General features: G+C 45.0%; 1 protein-coding gene across 2 annotated transcripts in view; it reads left to right on the top strand.

The window, feature by feature from the left end:
• FAM184B (family with sequence similarity 184 member B) overlaps positions 1-17,760 on the top strand; it is a 183,182-nt gene that overhangs the window by 71,693 nt on the left and 93,729 nt on the right. For both annotated transcript variants that reach the window (XM_045075998.1, XM_004773412.3), the window contains 3 exons: positions 14,433-15,185; positions 15,944-16,091; positions 17,278-17,417. In XM_045075998.1, the coding sequence (XP_044931933.1) occupies positions 14,433-15,185; positions 15,944-16,091; positions 17,278-17,417 (1,041 nt within the window). The remainder of the gene's footprint in view (positions 1-14,432; positions 15,186-15,943; positions 16,092-17,277; positions 17,418-17,760) is intronic.

Below are 17,760 nucleotides of genomic sequence, written 5' to 3'. Positions count from 1 at the left end.
CATCAAATTAACCGTTACATAGAGTTTTATTCCCCATACTCCAAAGGCAGAATCTTGTGCGAAAAGCTTCCTGCAGGGGACATAAAAACTGTAGCTCCCTGAAGTATGCAAACGTCTGCTTTCAGAGTCTGAGGACTCAGCAAATGAATGTAGAAAAAAGCAAATCCCTGCATCCTCTACCGCACCCCACCCAATCCCACCCCATGACTTACACACCAGGCTTTCTGGGGCAAGGCGCCTTAGGAATTTGCGTGATCACCATGCACTGTACAAACAGGACAATCTCAAGTCAACACGGATGCTGGACCCTTAAGGGTCCAAGCCTTACCTGTCCAGCTGCTTGTCACTGTTCTCAACTTTCTGCTAATGCCTCTCCCTGGGAAGGCTCCCCTTGCCTGTCCCCTCCCAGTCCATTCTGTGTCACGCCTTTGTGCTACTTCTGTTCCTGGCACTCCCCCTGCTTGTGTTTTCCTCCCCTTTCTGACCTCCTGACTGACAATGACTCATCTCTTTAAACCCAACTCAAGTATCCTCTGCACTCTGATTCCTTTCTGCTAGGATAAAGAGAGTTGTCATTTATTCAGCAAATATTTGCAGAGTCTGGCACTGTTCTGGGATCTAGTAGTAGACTTGACAAAAATCCCTGCCTACAATTCATTTTCTAGAGAGGGAGACAAATAAACAAATTTTAAAAAAATAACATGTTAAACATATAATATATCAGATGAAGGTGACATGGAGAAAGATAAAGCAGGAAAAGATACGGGCATGGATTTGGAGTAATCAGGGCAGGTATCGCTGACAAGGTGGCATATGAGCAGAAACCCAAAGCCATCTAGATGTCAGATTTGGAGAATGCTAATCCCAGAAAAGGCAATAGTGTATGCAGAGATAAGAGAGAGTGTGCTTGAGATAACTGAGGCATGGCAAGGATTTCAGTGCAGTGGAAAACGGCTAAACCAAAAAGAGGATGAGGTGAGCTCAAAAGGTTATGGAAAACCAGGTCATATAACCCCTTTTTGGCCATTGTAAGGCCTGACTTTTCCTGAGTGTTTGCTGGAAAGCCAAGGGAAGGGATTTTTTTTTGTTGTTTTTGTTTTTTAAATATTTTATTTATTTATTTGAGAGAGAGAGTTAGAGAGATTTGAGTGAGAGAGAGCATGAGCAAGGAGAAGGTCAGAGGGAGAAGCAGACTCCCTGTGGAGCTGGGAGCCCGGTGCAGGACTCGATCCCGGGACTCCGGGATCATGACCTGAGCCGAAGGCAGTCATCCAACCAACTGAGCCACCCAGGCGTCCCCCAACGGAAGGTTTTGAGCAGTGGGGGAATATGATTTGGCTGACTTTTAGAGTACTGTAGGAGGAAGGTGGAAGCCAGGATTGGGAGGCCTATGTCATGGTCCAGGTGGGAGATGCTTATGACTCAGGTCAAGAGAAGGATGGGGTGGTGAGAAGTGAACACATTTAGGATTAGCTGATGGAGTGGATGTGGGATATGAGAGTTTTATTTGAACCAGGGATAACTTCAAAAAAATTTTTTAACTGCTATTTTTATTGTTGCAAAATAGAAATAACGTGAATTTTATCATTTTTAAATGTACAGTTTAGTGGCATTTAAGTTCATTGACATTTTGCAACCACCACCATTGTATCTCTAGAATTTGTCCTCTTCCTAAACTGAAGCTCTATACTCTTTAAACAATAACTCCCCATTCCTACACCTCCCCTCAGCCCTTGCAACTACCGTGCTACATTTTAGCTCTAGATTTGACTACTCTAGGTTCCTCATATAAGGAATCACACAATATTTGTCCATTCGTGACTGGTTTATTTCATTTAGCGTAATGTCTTCAGGGTTCATCCTAATCATGACATGTATCAGAATTTCTTTCTTTTTAAGTCTGAATAATATTTCGTTTATGTATATACTACATTTTATTTATCCATTCATCCATTAATGGGCACTTGGGTGGGGTCTCCATCTTTTCACTATTGTGACTTAATGCAATGAACATGGGTACAAATACCTGTTCAAGTATTGAACTTTCAATTCTTTCAATTCTTTCAGAAATGAAATTCCAAAAATATAATTGCTGGGTCAACTGGTAATTTTATGTTTAATTATTTGGGGAACTATCCTATTGTTTCCTACAGTGGCTACATCATTTTATATTCCCACCAGCCATGCTCAATGGTTCCATTTCTCTACATCTTATCAACACTTGTGTTCTGGTGTTTTTAAGAATAACCATCCTGATGGGTGTGAGGTGGTATCTCATTGTATATTTGACTTGCATTTCCCTAATGATTAGTGATGTTGTGCTGAATATCTTTTCATGTACTTGTTGGTTAACTCCAAAATTTGACCTAAGCAACTGGAAGAAGGGAGTTAGAGAATATTGCATGAAGTGAGATGGAGAATATTGTTGGGAAAACGGGTTTTGAGGGGGGGAAAACAGAACTAAATTTGAGATGCATATTAGATATCCAAGTGGATATCTTGGTAAGCAACGGGACACACGAGTCTAACGTTCAGCTGACGAGTCCAGCCTGGACATGCGAATTTGGGAATCATTAACAAACAAGCATGCATAAAGTCATGAGATTGGATAAAATTTCTAGGGAATGTCTGAAGAGAAGGAAACAGTCTGAGGCCTAAGCAATGGGGAACTTCTACTTGAAGGGTGAGAGATAAGAAAGCCAGATGAGGAGTGGCCAGTGATCAGGAGGAGGGTGGTGTATTCTGGAAGCCAAGAGACTGCTCTGAGGAGGAAATGATTTCTTGTGTCCAAAGCTGCTGAAGAGTTGAACAGTTGGAGACTAAGAACTGGCTATTGTTTTAGCAACATGGAGATCATTAGCAAAATGGTACCGAGTTGTTTTGGTGCGTTGGTCAGGTTGGAAGCCTGACTGGAGAAGGTTCAAGAGAGAAGAGAATGTGGGGAATTAGTGATAAGAGATGTCAAGCAGAGAGAGTCAATTATCATATGGTTTCACTTATTTGTGGAGCATAACAAATAACATGGAGGACAAGGGGAGTTAGAGAGGAGAAGGGAGTTGAGGGATATTGGAAGGGGAGGGGAACCATGAGAGACTATGGACTCTGAACAACAATCTGAGGGGTTTGAAGGGGTGGGGGCTGGGAGGTTGGGGGAACCAGGTGGTGGGTATTAGAGAGGGCACAGATTGCATGGAGCACTGTGTGTGGTGCAAAAATAATGAATACTGTTACTCTGAAAATAAGTTAAAAAAATTTTTTTAAAAAGAGATGTAAATAAAGCACCTGAGAAGTCTTTATAAAGGAATGCAGAAAAATGGGGGACTGGGATTAAGAAGGATTTTTGTTAATGATAAAAATCACAGCACATTTCTACATGGATAGAAGTGATGCATTAGGAGGGTGCCGGAAGGAAGGGTGAGAGTTCTGGGAGCAGTATGATCCTTACTTCGGTGCTTTTCCCTGCTCCCCTGCAGACTGCTAACAAAGTACCTCAGAGCCTCTTAAATGTACTAGTTGGCTTACTAGTCTCTCTTTGGGTTTTCCAGTAATAACACTGTTTTATAAACAACCCTAAAACCTCTGTGGCCTATGACAATAGTGATTTAAAGATTTTTTTTTTTTTTTTTGACAGACAGAGATCACAAGTAGGCAGAGAGGCAGGCAGAGAGAGAAAGAGAGAGGAGGAAGCAGGCTCCCTGCTGAGCAGAGAGCCCAATGCGGGCTCCGTCCCAGGACCCTGGCATTGTGACCCCAGCCAAAGGCAGAGGCTTTAACCCAACTGAGCCACCCAGGCGCCCCAATGATAGTGATTTATTTCATGTTCAGATTGGCTGCTGTTGGGCAGCTCTCTGTCGTCTTGGCTGAGCCAGGACAGTGTCAGGCTTTGAGTTGGGCTCTGGACTGTTCATGTGTCTCTCATCCTGGGAACTGGGGCTACCCTGAATCTACTCTTCTAGTATAGAGGGTAGAAGCACAAGGGGGAAGCCGAAACACAAACACATTTCAAGCCTCTGTTTGCAACAAGTCCACTTAAATTCCATTCACCAAAGCAAGTTATAAGCCAAGCCCAACCGGGAAGAAAAAGCAAATGAGATACACAGACTGGGAGGACCAGGACCAGGAAGGGGATGGAAGGGGGGAAAATTGGACAAATAATCCAATCCTTTTTTTTTTTTTAATTTAAGATTTTATTTATTTATTTGACAGACAGAGACCACAACCAGGCAGAGAGGCAGACAAAGAGAGAGAGAGGAGGAAGCAGGCTTCCCGTTGAGCAGAGAGCCTGATGCGGGGCTTGATCCCAGGACTCTGGGATCATGACCTGAGCCAAAGGCAGAGGCTTTAACCCACTGAGCCACCCAGGTGCCCCAAATAATACAATCCTAAACAGAATGATTTTATTTCTTCTGTTTTTCCAGCACTTACCACTATGCCTGGTAAATCCTGCAAATGTAGTAAATGCTGCAAAAAATCTTGAAAGGAGATTGTTACCAGCTCTTTTCTAACCATGGTTCTGGTTCTGTTTCCTTTAACTTGGGATCCAGAAGAATTTGGGTTTAAATTCCAGCATTCTCACTTTTTAGCTAGATGGCTTTTGGTAACAATATCAATAATAGTAAAAAGAATAACAGACAGCATTTCTTGAGTGTTTACTGTGAGCTAGGAATGCTGTTAGGGTTTTTGGTTCATTATAATGTGCATTATATGTAATCTGTTCATTATATAACCATATAATGTTCATGAGAATGTCTTTTAGGGTCCAAGCAAATCTACGAGGGAGGCATTGCTTTCTCAGTGTGATAGATGAGGTGACTGAGAATCAGAGAGGTTCAGTCACATACTTGAGGTCACACAACTAGAAAGAGGTGGAGTTATGATAAAAACCCAGCTCAGTAGGCCCAGTAAAGCCTCCTTGTGAGCATCATCTTATGTCACCCGTGCATGTGGAGTTAGGATGCCCAGTCAGTTTCCTCATCTGCAAAACAGGGCCAGGCATGAGAATGTTCATTTTGTAGACTCATTAGAAGATTAATTGAAAAGTCCTATATCAATTACCTGGCCCAGTGAAGCTGACACTCTGGGCACTCAATAAATCTTCTTTCCTTTCTTCCTTTTTTATTTCATTCCAACTCCGGAGGCCAGACTTGATGGAAAACTTTCTTCAAAATCTCATGCACATAATACATCAATTGTAATTCTGCTAAACCTACAGTTCTCAATTTCTGAGACCTCTAAGACCCTCACAGGCCCTCTGCTGAAACCATTAGCAGTGGATTTCTAAAACCCTTGGGAAGACGTTTGGACGGGTTCAGTACTCTTGGCTGCTGAATTATTCATGTCCCTTGATGGATTGTGAAGCTGGCCTCCTACAGAAGAGGTGGATTTATAAGGGAGGCTCAGCCAGTCCTTTGCTGTTTCGGTTGAGTAGGTGGTGAGTGAAGGAAAGCAAGGCACCAGGCCCAGGGGAAGTGTGGGTCTGTGACAATTCTGCTCGGCAATTGTAGACCGAGAGGGTGGGAGGAGCAGATTGTGTGTCCGAAAGGAGATGTTTCTTCCTGAGGGCAGAGTGTGGGAAGAGAGGAGGAAGAAACATTTAATGAGTACCTACTATGTACCAGACACCTCAGACGTGTAATCCTATTAGATCCTAAAAAAAGAAAAAAAAAAAAAAGGTCTGTTTAGAGGAAAGAAACTGAGGCCCCAAGAAGTTAAAGAACTTGAGCAATTTTTTAAAAAATAAGAGTCAGAAAGCAAAAATATATATACAATATATGTATACAAATATCAGGTTTGTCCAGAAAACCCAAACACAGTCCAGCTGGAATCAGTTCAGGGTTGGCATGGCCTGCTGGGCATCAGAGACCCCAGCTCCTCTTAGCTCACTCTGTTGCCAGCCTTAGGCTCTGGTGTCCACTGCGTGGTCCAAGAGGACTGCTCAGCCATAGAAGGGACTCATCCTGGAAGAAAGGAATAATAGGTCTACTTCTCTCCAGCAGGGCAGAACTTGGTTTCATGGCTGCTGAGGGCTGGAAGGGAAGCTGAGAAATGTGGCCAGCTGCCTATGGAGAAATTAGGGCTTCTATTTTTTTTAAAGATTTTATATATTTATTTGATAGACACAGATCACAAGTAGGCAGAGAAGCAGGCAGAGAGAGAGAGGAGGAAGCAGGCTCCCTGCCGAGCAGAGAGCCCAATGCGGGGCTCAATCCCAGAACCCTGGGATCATGACCTGAGCCGAAGGCAGAGGCTTTAACCCACTGAGCCACCCAGGCGCCCCAGGACTTCTATTTTTAAGGATGAAGGAAAGAGCCAGATACTGGGCACACCAGGAATTTCTGCTCTGAGGAGGGTAAGTCTCAGTCCTTCTCACTCCAGAGGACCCAGATAGCTCCATTGCTCCTACCATAATGCCTTTCTTAAGAGAAATGCCATTGCCATCGAGACCTCTGTCCAGCTCAAAGTGCCCTCTAGACAACCATGATAGGAACAGCTGGGTCTTATCAGGTACTTACTGATGTGGGAAACAAAGACAAAAGAAAAATGAAATTTCCTCACTACCCACAGTCCACTGACATGTACTTGAAATAGGCAGAGTGGCATTTCTCTAGGGACTCAGCTGCCTTAATGTTAATACTTTGCTAAGAGCAAAAGGCAATCTCAGCCCAATCCCCAGGATCCTGTAAGACTACTTAAACATATAAAAATTCCTTTGGAAACTTCCTTTATCTCTACTCCCCAAGATACATGTTGGGAATCCTCCCCCAGATATTTGACCCACCAATCCATGTGAAGGGTCTCATGACTAGGGTTTTACTAGGCAGTAATAAATGACCTTTTCCAACCATTACTAGCTCCCTCAAGGTTCAGGAAACCTTTCTTCCAAAATTCCTTAGAGACTTTTGCTATCCCTAACCCCTTCCCAACTCGAAAGTGTATAATCAGCCGCTCCTCTCTATCCTAGCGCAGCTCTTTCTGCCCATAGGTCCTGCCCCCATGCTTTAATAAAACCACCTTTGTGCACCAAAGATGTCTCAAGAATTCTTTCTTGGCCGTCAGCTCCAAACCCCATCTTTCTTACATCACTTACTATAAACTAGGCACTATGCAACAAGTCTTATAACAATATCTCATTTAATACTTCAGTTACTTATAAAGCAGGAACTTGATTCTCGCCCTTATACAAATGAGGAAACTGAGACCCAGGAAGACAGCACGTGCAAGGTCAGACAGCTAGTAAATACCATCAGGATCCATACATTGAATGACAAATAAGATCTGCGCTCAGGCAGTGGAGACTCCAAGCCTAGTCTTTTCATTGTTAATCTTTGTCTCCTTCCTGTCTGTTCCCACTTTAGGGCCTCTGCTCCTGCCCATCTTCCTTCCTGAATCCTATTCTTTCAATCTCTCACCACCCTCTACAAAGTCTTCCTTCTATTTAACAGTAAACACTCTGAGAATCCGAATCAGGCCAGGTATTTTACTAGGAGCTTGGAACTACGTAATATAGAAAGGGCCTTGTGGAGGGTCCCTGAGGTCCCTACTCCGAAAAAGTTCACATGTGACTTCGACATCTAGCACCCAAGTGTCCATAATGGGACACAAAAGGGCCATTGCAATCAAGTGGTACAAAGTGCGCAGGGAGAAGGATGAATTGGGTAAGTTTCTGTTGTATGCAGGGAAGGGAAAGGACACTTTATACGGGAGGAGACATTCCTTCTACTTTTTCCAGTGGTTCCAAATAAAATATTTTATGCATCTTTTCCTTTTAAAAAAATTCTTCTCATCTGCCTTTCTCTAGTGCCCCTGCCCGCCTGCTTTGATCCTATTTGCCCATTTACCTGCTCTATCCCTCTTCCCTTCACCAGTAGCTTTGGGGAAGAGTGGCATCCATCCATCTCCTCCCCTTCCCTGCCCTCCATTCTCTCCTTAACTGCATCAGTCCGCTTCAGTCCCAGCACTGCACTAAATCCTACCACCTCGTGATTAACAATACAAGTCTTTTTTCCCTGGACGGCAGGTACATTAATTATGCAGTTATTTGGAATCTGGTGTTTCTATGCATTGTCTCGTGTAGCTCTCAGGATAACCCTAGGAGTTTGGTGCCGCTGTTAATTTCATTTTGCTGTTAGGAAACTGAGCTCTGGAGAGGTTGAATTACTGCCCAAGGTCAGCAGCAAGGAGGCAGGGAAGCTGGAGTTCCAACCCAGGTTAGCTAGCCCTGGAGCCCAAGCTCTTAAGTGTTCCTTCTCTAAAAATCAAGAGACAACACTGTAGGGGAGGAGAGTAGGAATGGGCCAAGAACTGGGGATGTGACCTACAAAATGTGGCAGAGAATTGAATAGCCCCTATGGGAAAAAGGAATAGGGAATGATTATAAGACATATTGATTAAAGTGTGAGCGTGGAGAACACAGATGAAGTTAGGCATCTTTCTTTTTTTCATTCTAACAAGGTCTTTAATGATCCAGATGACCTCAAATCTATACTGATCATGTTTCTTTCTTTTTTTATTTTATTTTCTTGAAGTTTTTCATTTTAGTTCCAGTTAGTTATCAAATAGTGTTATATTAGTTTCAGGTTGCAGGTGTACAATATAGTGATTCAGAGGTTGGGAATCTTAAGGATCAGGTGGGAGTATTTGACAAGGGTTGAGGTGGTTGGGTTGATTTGCTATTTTGAGTACCAAGGATGTGAGGCTGAAGATGAGATAGGCAGGGGGTTTAAGGATGTCATTAAGAAGAAGTTGAAAACCTTAAGAAACTCTTAATCTCAGAAAACAAACTGAGGGTTGCCGGCAGGTGGGGGGTAGGGAGAAAGTGGTGGGGTTATGAACAGTGGGGAAGGTACGTGCTATGGTGAGTGCTGTGAAGTGTGTAAACCTGGTGATTCACAGACCTGTACCACTGGGGATAATAATACATTATATGTTAATAAAGAAATTTAAAAATTTTTTTAAAAAGAAGGTAGTTGAGATGATTGGCCATCAGATTAAAAAGGGCAGTGGGGAAGGCATGGAGTTAAGATAAAAACAGACTATTGGACCAGGAGAACAAAGAAATATCAAGTTCAGAAAAAAAACTTGCAAGAGTGAGGAAGTGGAGAGGGTAGAAAAAGAAGAGGATCTCTTGAAAGTAGGCAAGATGTCCCAGTAGAGTCACCACAGGAGTTCCCAACTGTGAAAATTCATACATGTCTCCATGTTGCATAGGAAGACAAGGTGAGGCATTTGAAAGTTCTCAAAATTCTTTGAATTAGTTTTTTCACACAAAATGGCACTTTCTTCTCCTCCTGGGAGAGTATACTCTTCCTCCATCTCTTCACTAGGATTCTGTATTAACTATGAAGACGTCAGGTTTTTTTAAGGCCAAGCTTTGGGATTTCAATCATAAGCAAAGAGCAGACCTCAAGTTTATTGGCAAGAATGGAAAAGGAAAATATGTTTGCTTCATAACAGTGAAATAATAAAAAAAAAGTGGAGAAACAACTCAATGTCTATCAGTAAGAAACAGAAAAAGAAATTATAACACAACCATACAATAGCATATAAAGCAGCCAAAAACAAAAATGAGGCATCTCTTTATGTACAGAATTACAGTCTTCAAGATCTACTGCTAAGTTAAAAAAACAAAAAACAAACAAAAAAAACCCCACGATCTAGATGAACATGTATGAGTATTACAAGTAGGTGAGGAATATAATATGATATGAAATATAAAATAACAACGTACTTTCTTGTTTGTGCACACACCATCCTTGGAGTATCTTTCTGGGCAAGGGTGTCAGGGAAAGGGAGGTGAGTCTGGCACTTGTTGAAAGCCACGAACCCTGTAGCCAGATCTCAGCCGAGCAGAACAATTGGAGCAGACCCTTGCTGGGGGGGATTATTTGGAGACTTTTAATTGCGAGAAACCATGAGTAAATATACATATGCCAAAGGGCCCTCAGACATTGTGTGCCCACCCACAGTGTGATACCATCTCCACTACCTCTGATCTTGTGTTAATTCAAGGGTATGCATGTGGGGAGAGTTTTCACAAGACAGAGAAGACTCACATGAGCAAATGCTGGAAAGAGATATAGACCTTAAAACCCAGGGCACAGTGGTTTTACTCAAAGGGGTGGAACATTTGGGTTCTTTCTTTATTGAGTGCTTTTGTGGCACTGTGATTCAACTAAGTTTTCTGTTCTTCAGGTATAGTTGAATGTTGGAACTCCATTCTCCCAGATCACCACCAACACCAGTAGTTAATTTTATCCTTCATGGAATCAGCATGCCAAATTTCATGGAATAAACTTTTTGAGGATGTTTTGTTCTTTATCATGAAAACCTCATTTGTGTTCAGATTTACTCATGGTGCAAGCTTGACTCTTCTGAAAAGAACCTTTGTCAAGTTGGGTTTTAGGTGTACAGAAAGAGTTAACATAGCAGGCCCCAGACAGCATATGCCTAGAGTGGTCAGCTTGGAAAGTGGCCCTCAGTTAGCATCTGGGAACTTGGATCTTCAGAGGGTTCGCACCACCCAAATTGTTAAGAGTGACTCACTATGCCTAAATTGTTTATGCAAACTATGTGATTTATGCTGAGCACCTGTTCTCCTTCTGGGGGTTTGCAATTTTGGTATTGCCAATAGAAGTTGCCTACTTGACTAGCCCTCTGTAAAAACCTTGCTGAGTCTTTAAACAGCTATTTGGTAAACAATAGTTCACAAATATTGCTACAACTCCTTGAGAGGGAAATTCAGCAAGTCCTGTGTGATTGTACTGGGAGAGGACTTGCTGGGGGAGGACTCTTGGAAGCTTGAGCCTAGTTTCCTCCAGACCTCTCCCTGTTCATCTTTTCCCTCTGTCAAGTTTACTTTGTATCCTTTCCCTATAATCATAATAATCCCATGACTATGTACTGAGTCTCCTGAGTTTTCCTAGGGTAATGGTAGCTATTGGAACAGAAAACTACCAAGACTTCAGAGGTCCAACACAATAGTTTATTTCTTGTGTATAGAAAGATCAGTGCCAGTGTTCCTGGTGGGTGGATGACCTTCTAGTCAGTCATCAAGGACCCAGATGCCTTACATCTTGTATTCTACCTTCTTCTAAAGCCTCTGAGTCTTGTCTGGTAAGTTTGCAGATAAGAAAAAGAGACTGTGGAAAATACATCCCCCTTTATTAACCCTCCCTGTCACCTTAACCCCAATGTTGGCCCCAAAATGACATCACTACCTCTGGCTGTATTCCTTTGGCAATTACTAGGCATATGGTCGCATGTAGATACAAGAGGGCTACGAAATGTGATGTCTGCTCAGTGGCTATTCTGCTATAGCAAGTCTGTGGAAAGAAAGCATAAATTCTTGATGACCTGCTGTAGAATCATAATGATCTACTTATTATGAAATTACGGTGCCCTCAACTTTCCCCCAAGTGCTATGAGACAGCACACAGAAGTCATATTGTTCTTGCCCATAATCAGGTTGACATGTAAAAGGGAACAGGTCACCCCAAGTTCAAGTAGGTAAGGCTAACTTTTCCGGGGAAGTTTTCTTTCCTTTTAGACCTCTTCTTCTGTGTTTCCATAGTAACTGGTGCTGATCCCGGTCACAGCACTTATCACAAGGTTTTGAAACCTTACAGATTCTTGTCTGACTCACCCATTAAATTAAAACATTTCTGAGGTCACAACTTTCAGTTGTCTTATTGACCAGCATGTTCTTTGCCCTTCACAGAACCTGGCACTTCCAAGAAGTGCAGTAAATGCATAAAGGAATAAATGGTTGAATGGTACAGTGAGATGCAGTGTTGTACCATGCTGTGAGCATGTGCTTCAGAGTTAGTCAAAGTTTCTTATCTCTTGTGACCTTGCAAAACTTACTAAACTTCTCTCAACTTCAAATTTTCATTCTTAGAATGGGAGGACAATTCCAACTTTACAACATTGCTCTGAGGATTTTCTGAGATTCCAAATGTGTATGTACCACCTAGCCTTGTGCTAGGCACATAGTAAACTCTGGAAAAATAGTATTTATTATTAACACAAACGACAACCAGTGGGATACCGGTTTCAGCACTCACTTACTCTAGACCCAATCTTAGATGCAAGCCAGGAGAAGCCATAGAAACCAAAGGTGGCCAAATCATGTGCAAGGATGATGAGAAAGAAGAGTTGTGGGGACAGCAGCTTTATTTCATAGGGGTGGGGGTCTTCCTGGGAGGGAGACCTTCCTTCCTTTGGTCTTCCTGGGAGGGAGGTCTTCCTTTCCTTATTCTTGCCATCAGAGAGTGTTAGATTCACAATTCTTAAGGCAGTGCTTACTGTCCCAAGAATTCACAAGATGTCAAGCCCATCTCATACCTTTACAACTACATCATTCAAGACAGAGCTCTGATTCCCTCTTCTTTCAGTCATCCATTTAAGGAATATTTTTAGAGTATCCACCTTGAGCCGGGCACTGGGGATGAACAGTATTGAACAAAGAAGACCGAGCTCCCCTCTCATGGAGCCTTCATTTTAGGGAGGGAGACAGACAACCCATCAATAATTGGATCACATGTAGACCGTGAAAATAAGACTTTCGGCAGCATCATGGATATAAGGTTCCTCTTTCTCAAGTTGTGCAGTCTCAAGGTAAACTGCTATTAAATGCATCACGAATGTCAGCCCTAGTGGTGCCATTTGGCCTTCTTCAACAACTGCTTCACAATTACACACACACACACACACACACACACAAAAGTTAAGGGTCTGTAAGTGTGAAGTTGTGTGGCGGGGACTTTTCGGAAGGATGTTTTTAACCTCAGCGCCCAAGGGAGCTGACAGGGAGCGCTTGGCCCCGACTCTTGCTCACCTTCACCAGCCCAGCTCCTCTTCAGTCATCTTCAATGAGTTCAACATCCCATGTGGGGACCACACAGCTCCTTGATTTCTCAGTCTCTTGACCCCTTCTCATCCAGTGACCTTACCCTCTTCTCTACTTTCACCATACCTCTGACCTTGTCAACACCAAAAACCTATTCCTGCCCTCTCCTTCCAGATTGTTGGCTCTAGGAAATACCTCTGCTGCCTTGCCCCTCTCTCCACAATCACCATGTAAAACCCCACCCCGAGATGACCTATCCCTCTTCTTTTTTTTCCCTGAACTCACTCAGCTAAACATGGCAAAAGAGAGTCCAGAGCAGAGAACTAACTGCACATTCAAAGCCTTTAATGTTGCCTTGTATTTTACAGTTCCCTTCCCCCAAACTAGTTCACAACTTGTCCCTCCTCAAACCTCCCACACTTCCCACTTCCCTTCCAGCTCAGCACACTGTCCGTGAACAGCCTTCCCTCCATCCTCCCTGAGAGCATAGAAGCCACCTTCTCGCCTCTGCCAGGTGAGCTCTGCCAGTCTCCTGTCTTACGTTCTTTATGCCTCCGCCCTGCTTTTCCTTCCCTCCTGCACCTGTGGGGTGGGGGGTGGCATATGCAGATAGACTCTGGACTCTCCTCAAGCAAACAACAGAAACAACAAAACTATCCTGATTCCATATGCCCTTCATCTTTAGCTCAGGCTTCCTCCTCTGAGCTCCAGAAATTTCTGTCTGCTCTGATGCCCCAGGAGACAAGTTTAATTTGTCTAGTACAGAATTCTTTATTTTCTTCCCCATGCCTGTCCTACCTGCAGCTTCCCCCCCCCCCTTCCAGTAAACACCTACCTGTTGCTCAGGCTGGTTGCTCGGCCCCACCACACTCCCATCTTCCTGCATTCTCTTCTCTGGGGTAACAAAGTGTCCCTATTCTGGTTCCTGAAGTTATGGAGAAACAGTCTTACACCTTGGATACCTTTCTAGGTTGTCGAGTGTTGTTATCACAAAGGAGTGTTGTATTTTATCAGATGCTTTTCCTGTGTCTGTTGACACATCCTGCGCTTTTGTCTTTTTTTCTGTTCGTATGGTATATTCCATGAACTGATTTTTAGATGTTTAATCAACTTCACATTCCTGGGGTAAATCCCACTTGATCATGGTATATAATCATTTTATATGTTGCAGAATTCTATTTTCTGTTATTTTGCTGGGTTTTTTTTTGGAGGCGTTGTTTGTTTTTTTTTGTTCCAAATTGTTCTTCCCACCCCGCCCCCCTAAACTAGAGTTATTAAGCCCTTTGCTGGATTCCCTTGGCACTCCGGAGGCCCTCTAGGGATCTCTGCCACAGATCCCCTCTGTGGCCTTTATGTGTCCCTCACTTGACTTCTGCCATGCTCCTGTCCCACTTCCCTGCTTCCTCGCGGGTTTCTCTTGGGGACAATTTCTATCAAACCACTTCCACACCTGTCCTCTTCTCAGATGCGGCTGGTGGAGACCCGCCCCAGGTATGGCCGCGGAGGAGGAGCAGCTCCGGTCACGTGGCCCCTCACAGTCCCTCCCACTCCTCACACTAACCGAGCTCCGTGGATTCTCCTGCAGGTGATTTACGCCCTCAACACGCGCCAGGATGAGGCAGAGGCCAGCATGGAGGCGCTGCGCGAGGCCCACCAGGAGGAACTGCAGAGTGCGGTGGCGGAGACCAAGGCCAGGCTCCTGCAGGAACAGGGCCGCGCGGAGGAGGAGGCCCTGCTTCAGCGCATCGAGGCCCTGGAGAGCGCGCTGGAACTGCAGAAGAGGCTGACGCAGGAGGCGCTGGCGCAGTCGGCCACGTGCAGGCTGGAGACCAAAGAAAGGGAGCTGAGGGTAGAGGCTGAGCACGCCGAGCGGGTCCTCAGCCTCTCCAAGGAGATGCTGGAGCTCAAGGCCGACTACGAGAAGAGGCTCAGGCACCTGACAAGCCACGAGGCGCCCCAGTGGGGCCGACTTTCCCAGGAGGGCCCAGACCCCAAGGGAGAGCCAGGCCACGGCCACGAGATGCGGGAGGTCCTGCTGGAGGTAGAGCGGCTGCGCGTGGAAAACCAGCAGCTGAGCAAGGACTATGCCCGGAAGGCAGAGGAGCTGCAGGCCACCTACGAGCGGGACACCGAGGCCATCCGACAGGCCATGCAGCAGTCGGTGAGCGAGGCCCTGTGGCAGTGGCAGGAGAAAGAGACAGAGCTCCGTAGGAACTTCCAGGTCCAGGAGTCGGCTCTGCAGGCCCAGGTCAGGAAGCTCGAAGGAGATCTGGAGCACAGAGGTCGCAAGATAAGTGACCTGAAGAAGTACGCCCAGAAGCTAAAGGAGAGGACACAGGTAAAGCAGGGTCTCTTGCTAGCTGTCCAATGGGATCATAAACACGGTCCCTAATTTTAATACCTACTCTGTGTGGGGCACTGTGCAAGGCACTTGACTCTCACCCAAGTGACTCTTATTTCCCTTGAGGTCAACGACATTCTGTCAGCAAATATTTATGGAATTTCTACTGTGTGCCAGACCCGGGGCAACAGGTAGGGGACACATGGCAAGCTGCACTGGGTCCCGGACCTCAGAGAGCTTCAACAGTTAAAGTTAACAGAGACGATCATTTTGGTCTAGAAATGGAGAGGCTTAAAGACTAATCTTGTTAGGCACACAGCTGGCGTAAGTTTCTTAACTGACGCCAGCCTCATTCTAAAGCCCTGCTCATTCCCTAACAATTTACCTGTCCTGAAATCCTGGGACTTGGCTTTCACGGCAAGCCAGACCATTGACAAGATAGACCACGGACAAACCCCCCACACTCATAGAGCCCCATCTCTGAAAGTTGCAGCCGCTACTATTCTTAGTAATCCTTGAGCACTTTTTCGGTCCCAGGCACTTTATCTCATTTAATCCTCACGACCGAAATGTTAAATAACGTGCCCAAAGGCACACAGCCCATCAGGATGAGTAGGGATTGGGTGAACATGAGCCCCTGAATTCCAAAGACAAGAGCGGCTGCTGTGCACTGACCCACCTTTCAGATCTGTGCACACTGTGCGTCTCCACTGCGAACTGTCCCCAGGGCAATGAGACCCTTTCTGTTTGTTTAGGACCTGGATGTGCAGCTCAAGGAGGCTCGGCAGGAGAACTCAGAGCTGAAAACCACTGCAAAAAAACTTGGGGAGAAGCTGGCTGTTGCCAAAGACAGACTGATGCTGCAGGAGTGTCACGTGACCCAGAAAAGCAGTGAGAGGCACTGTGAGAGCTTTTTGTTTGTTTGTGGTTTTTTTGTTTTTGTTTTTCTTAACAGAGAGAAGGGCCGCTGCCAGGTGGGCTGTACCCTGAAACTGTTGAGGGAGCAGAGCGAGGGTGGGCTGCTTCATCTGACCCCTGGTGGGCAAGCTCAACCCAGGCAGGGTGCTCAACCCAGGCAGGGCACAGGTGAGCTGCCACAGTGTGGAGAGCTAAAAGGTATGGTGCAGCAGGACCCCTTGCCCCCCCGAAATCTCTTCACCAGATCCACCGCATGCTTGAACGGCTCAGCACTGTCTTCTCCACGCTGAAGCAACAATTCATATTTTTCCCATCATTTCACAGTGATGTTACTGGGTCTCCCCAGTAGTACTGTGAGTGGGCGTGGTCAGTGTCTCCCATGATGCAAATGAAGAAACGAGCCTGAGGAAGGGTAGGTGGCTAGCTCAAGGCCATGGGTCATGATAGAACAAGTGTATCTGAGCAAATCTGACTCCAGAGTGCCTTCCTCTGAAGGAGGAGACTCCTTCATCAGCAAGTTCTTAAATACTACAGTGTGATCAGCTTGATCCTAGGAGATATAGAAAAGTCACAAAACATGGGCTCTGCCCCCAGGGAGCTTATAGGACAGTGACTTTATAGTCTGGAACACCGTTTGGTATCATGCGGTGGCCCAGGCACCAGGGGAGTGAAACATTCTGGAAAGAAGTCACTGTGGGCTGGAAAGATGTGGAGGAGGAGAGGTTTGAATTGGAACCAGAAGTGTGTGGAAGAGTTTGTGCAGTGTTTTCAAAAGTGGGGCAGAGATACCTCCTAAGAATATGCGAAGAAAACAATGAGCATTTCTAGTTATATTTATTTTTTGTTTTATCTTTTACATTTAAATCTTTCGAATGTATATATATGCAGGAACATGCTCAGTGGTTTTTTTCAACGTATGGAAAGCATGATCAAAACATTTTGACGATGATTAGTTTAATAAGCTAGAACAGGGCAGCTGTTTGAACTCAAGATGCTGCTTGAGCAAAGACAACAATCACCACTTTGATTGTGCTTGAGAGCTAGAAGGCCATAGAGCAGCAAGTCCACTGGAGAGTGGGGGTAGAAGAGTTGAATAGCAGAATGGGTACCTGACTGCAGAAGACCTTGAACACAAGGGCATTTTAAATGATGTTGAAACATATACTTGCAGATGACATGAAGACGGAGCTAGTTTCAGAGAAGGAAGTCCTAGGAAAGGTGAATGACCTGGAAGGCTGCAGTCTCCATCCTCAGCAGGAACCAGACTTCCCCAAGGAGTGTCCGTGCACCAAAGGAGGCCCAGAGGCACAGGTAGTGTCTGCCCCAGCCCTGGGAATGCAGAAGTCACAGGGAGCTTTGCTGGAATGAGCTTCGGGTAGAGGCCAGTTCCCAACTGTGACAGAGCCACTTGGCACCAGCAGGTCCCATGGTTTTAGGGGTGGACACGTGGGTGTGAAGTTCCAGCTAACTTCCTGCCATTTGAAGTTAGGAGACTAAGAATATAGCAGAATTCTCCCCACTCTTTTCGCTGGTTCCTGGGAAACTAGAAACCTGCATAGGACTTCCACCATCTGTTCCCCAATCAAAACAAACAAAGAATTCTTTAGACACCACTGGAGTAGGCTGGAATATCCAATCCCATGACCGTAGGTAC

The sequence above is a fragment of the Mustela putorius genome, unplaced genomic scaffold, assembly GCF_011764305.1.
Source record: "Mustela putorius furo isolate JIRA1106 unplaced genomic scaffold, ASM1176430v1.1 tig00000083_pilon_pilon_pilon, whole genome shotgun sequence".
NCBI classification, from domain to species: Eukaryota; Metazoa; Chordata; class Mammalia; order Carnivora; family Mustelidae; genus Mustela; species Mustela putorius.
The sequence above is the reverse complement of the archived record's forward strand: the minus strand, read 5'-3'. Positions and strand labels throughout refer to the sequence as shown.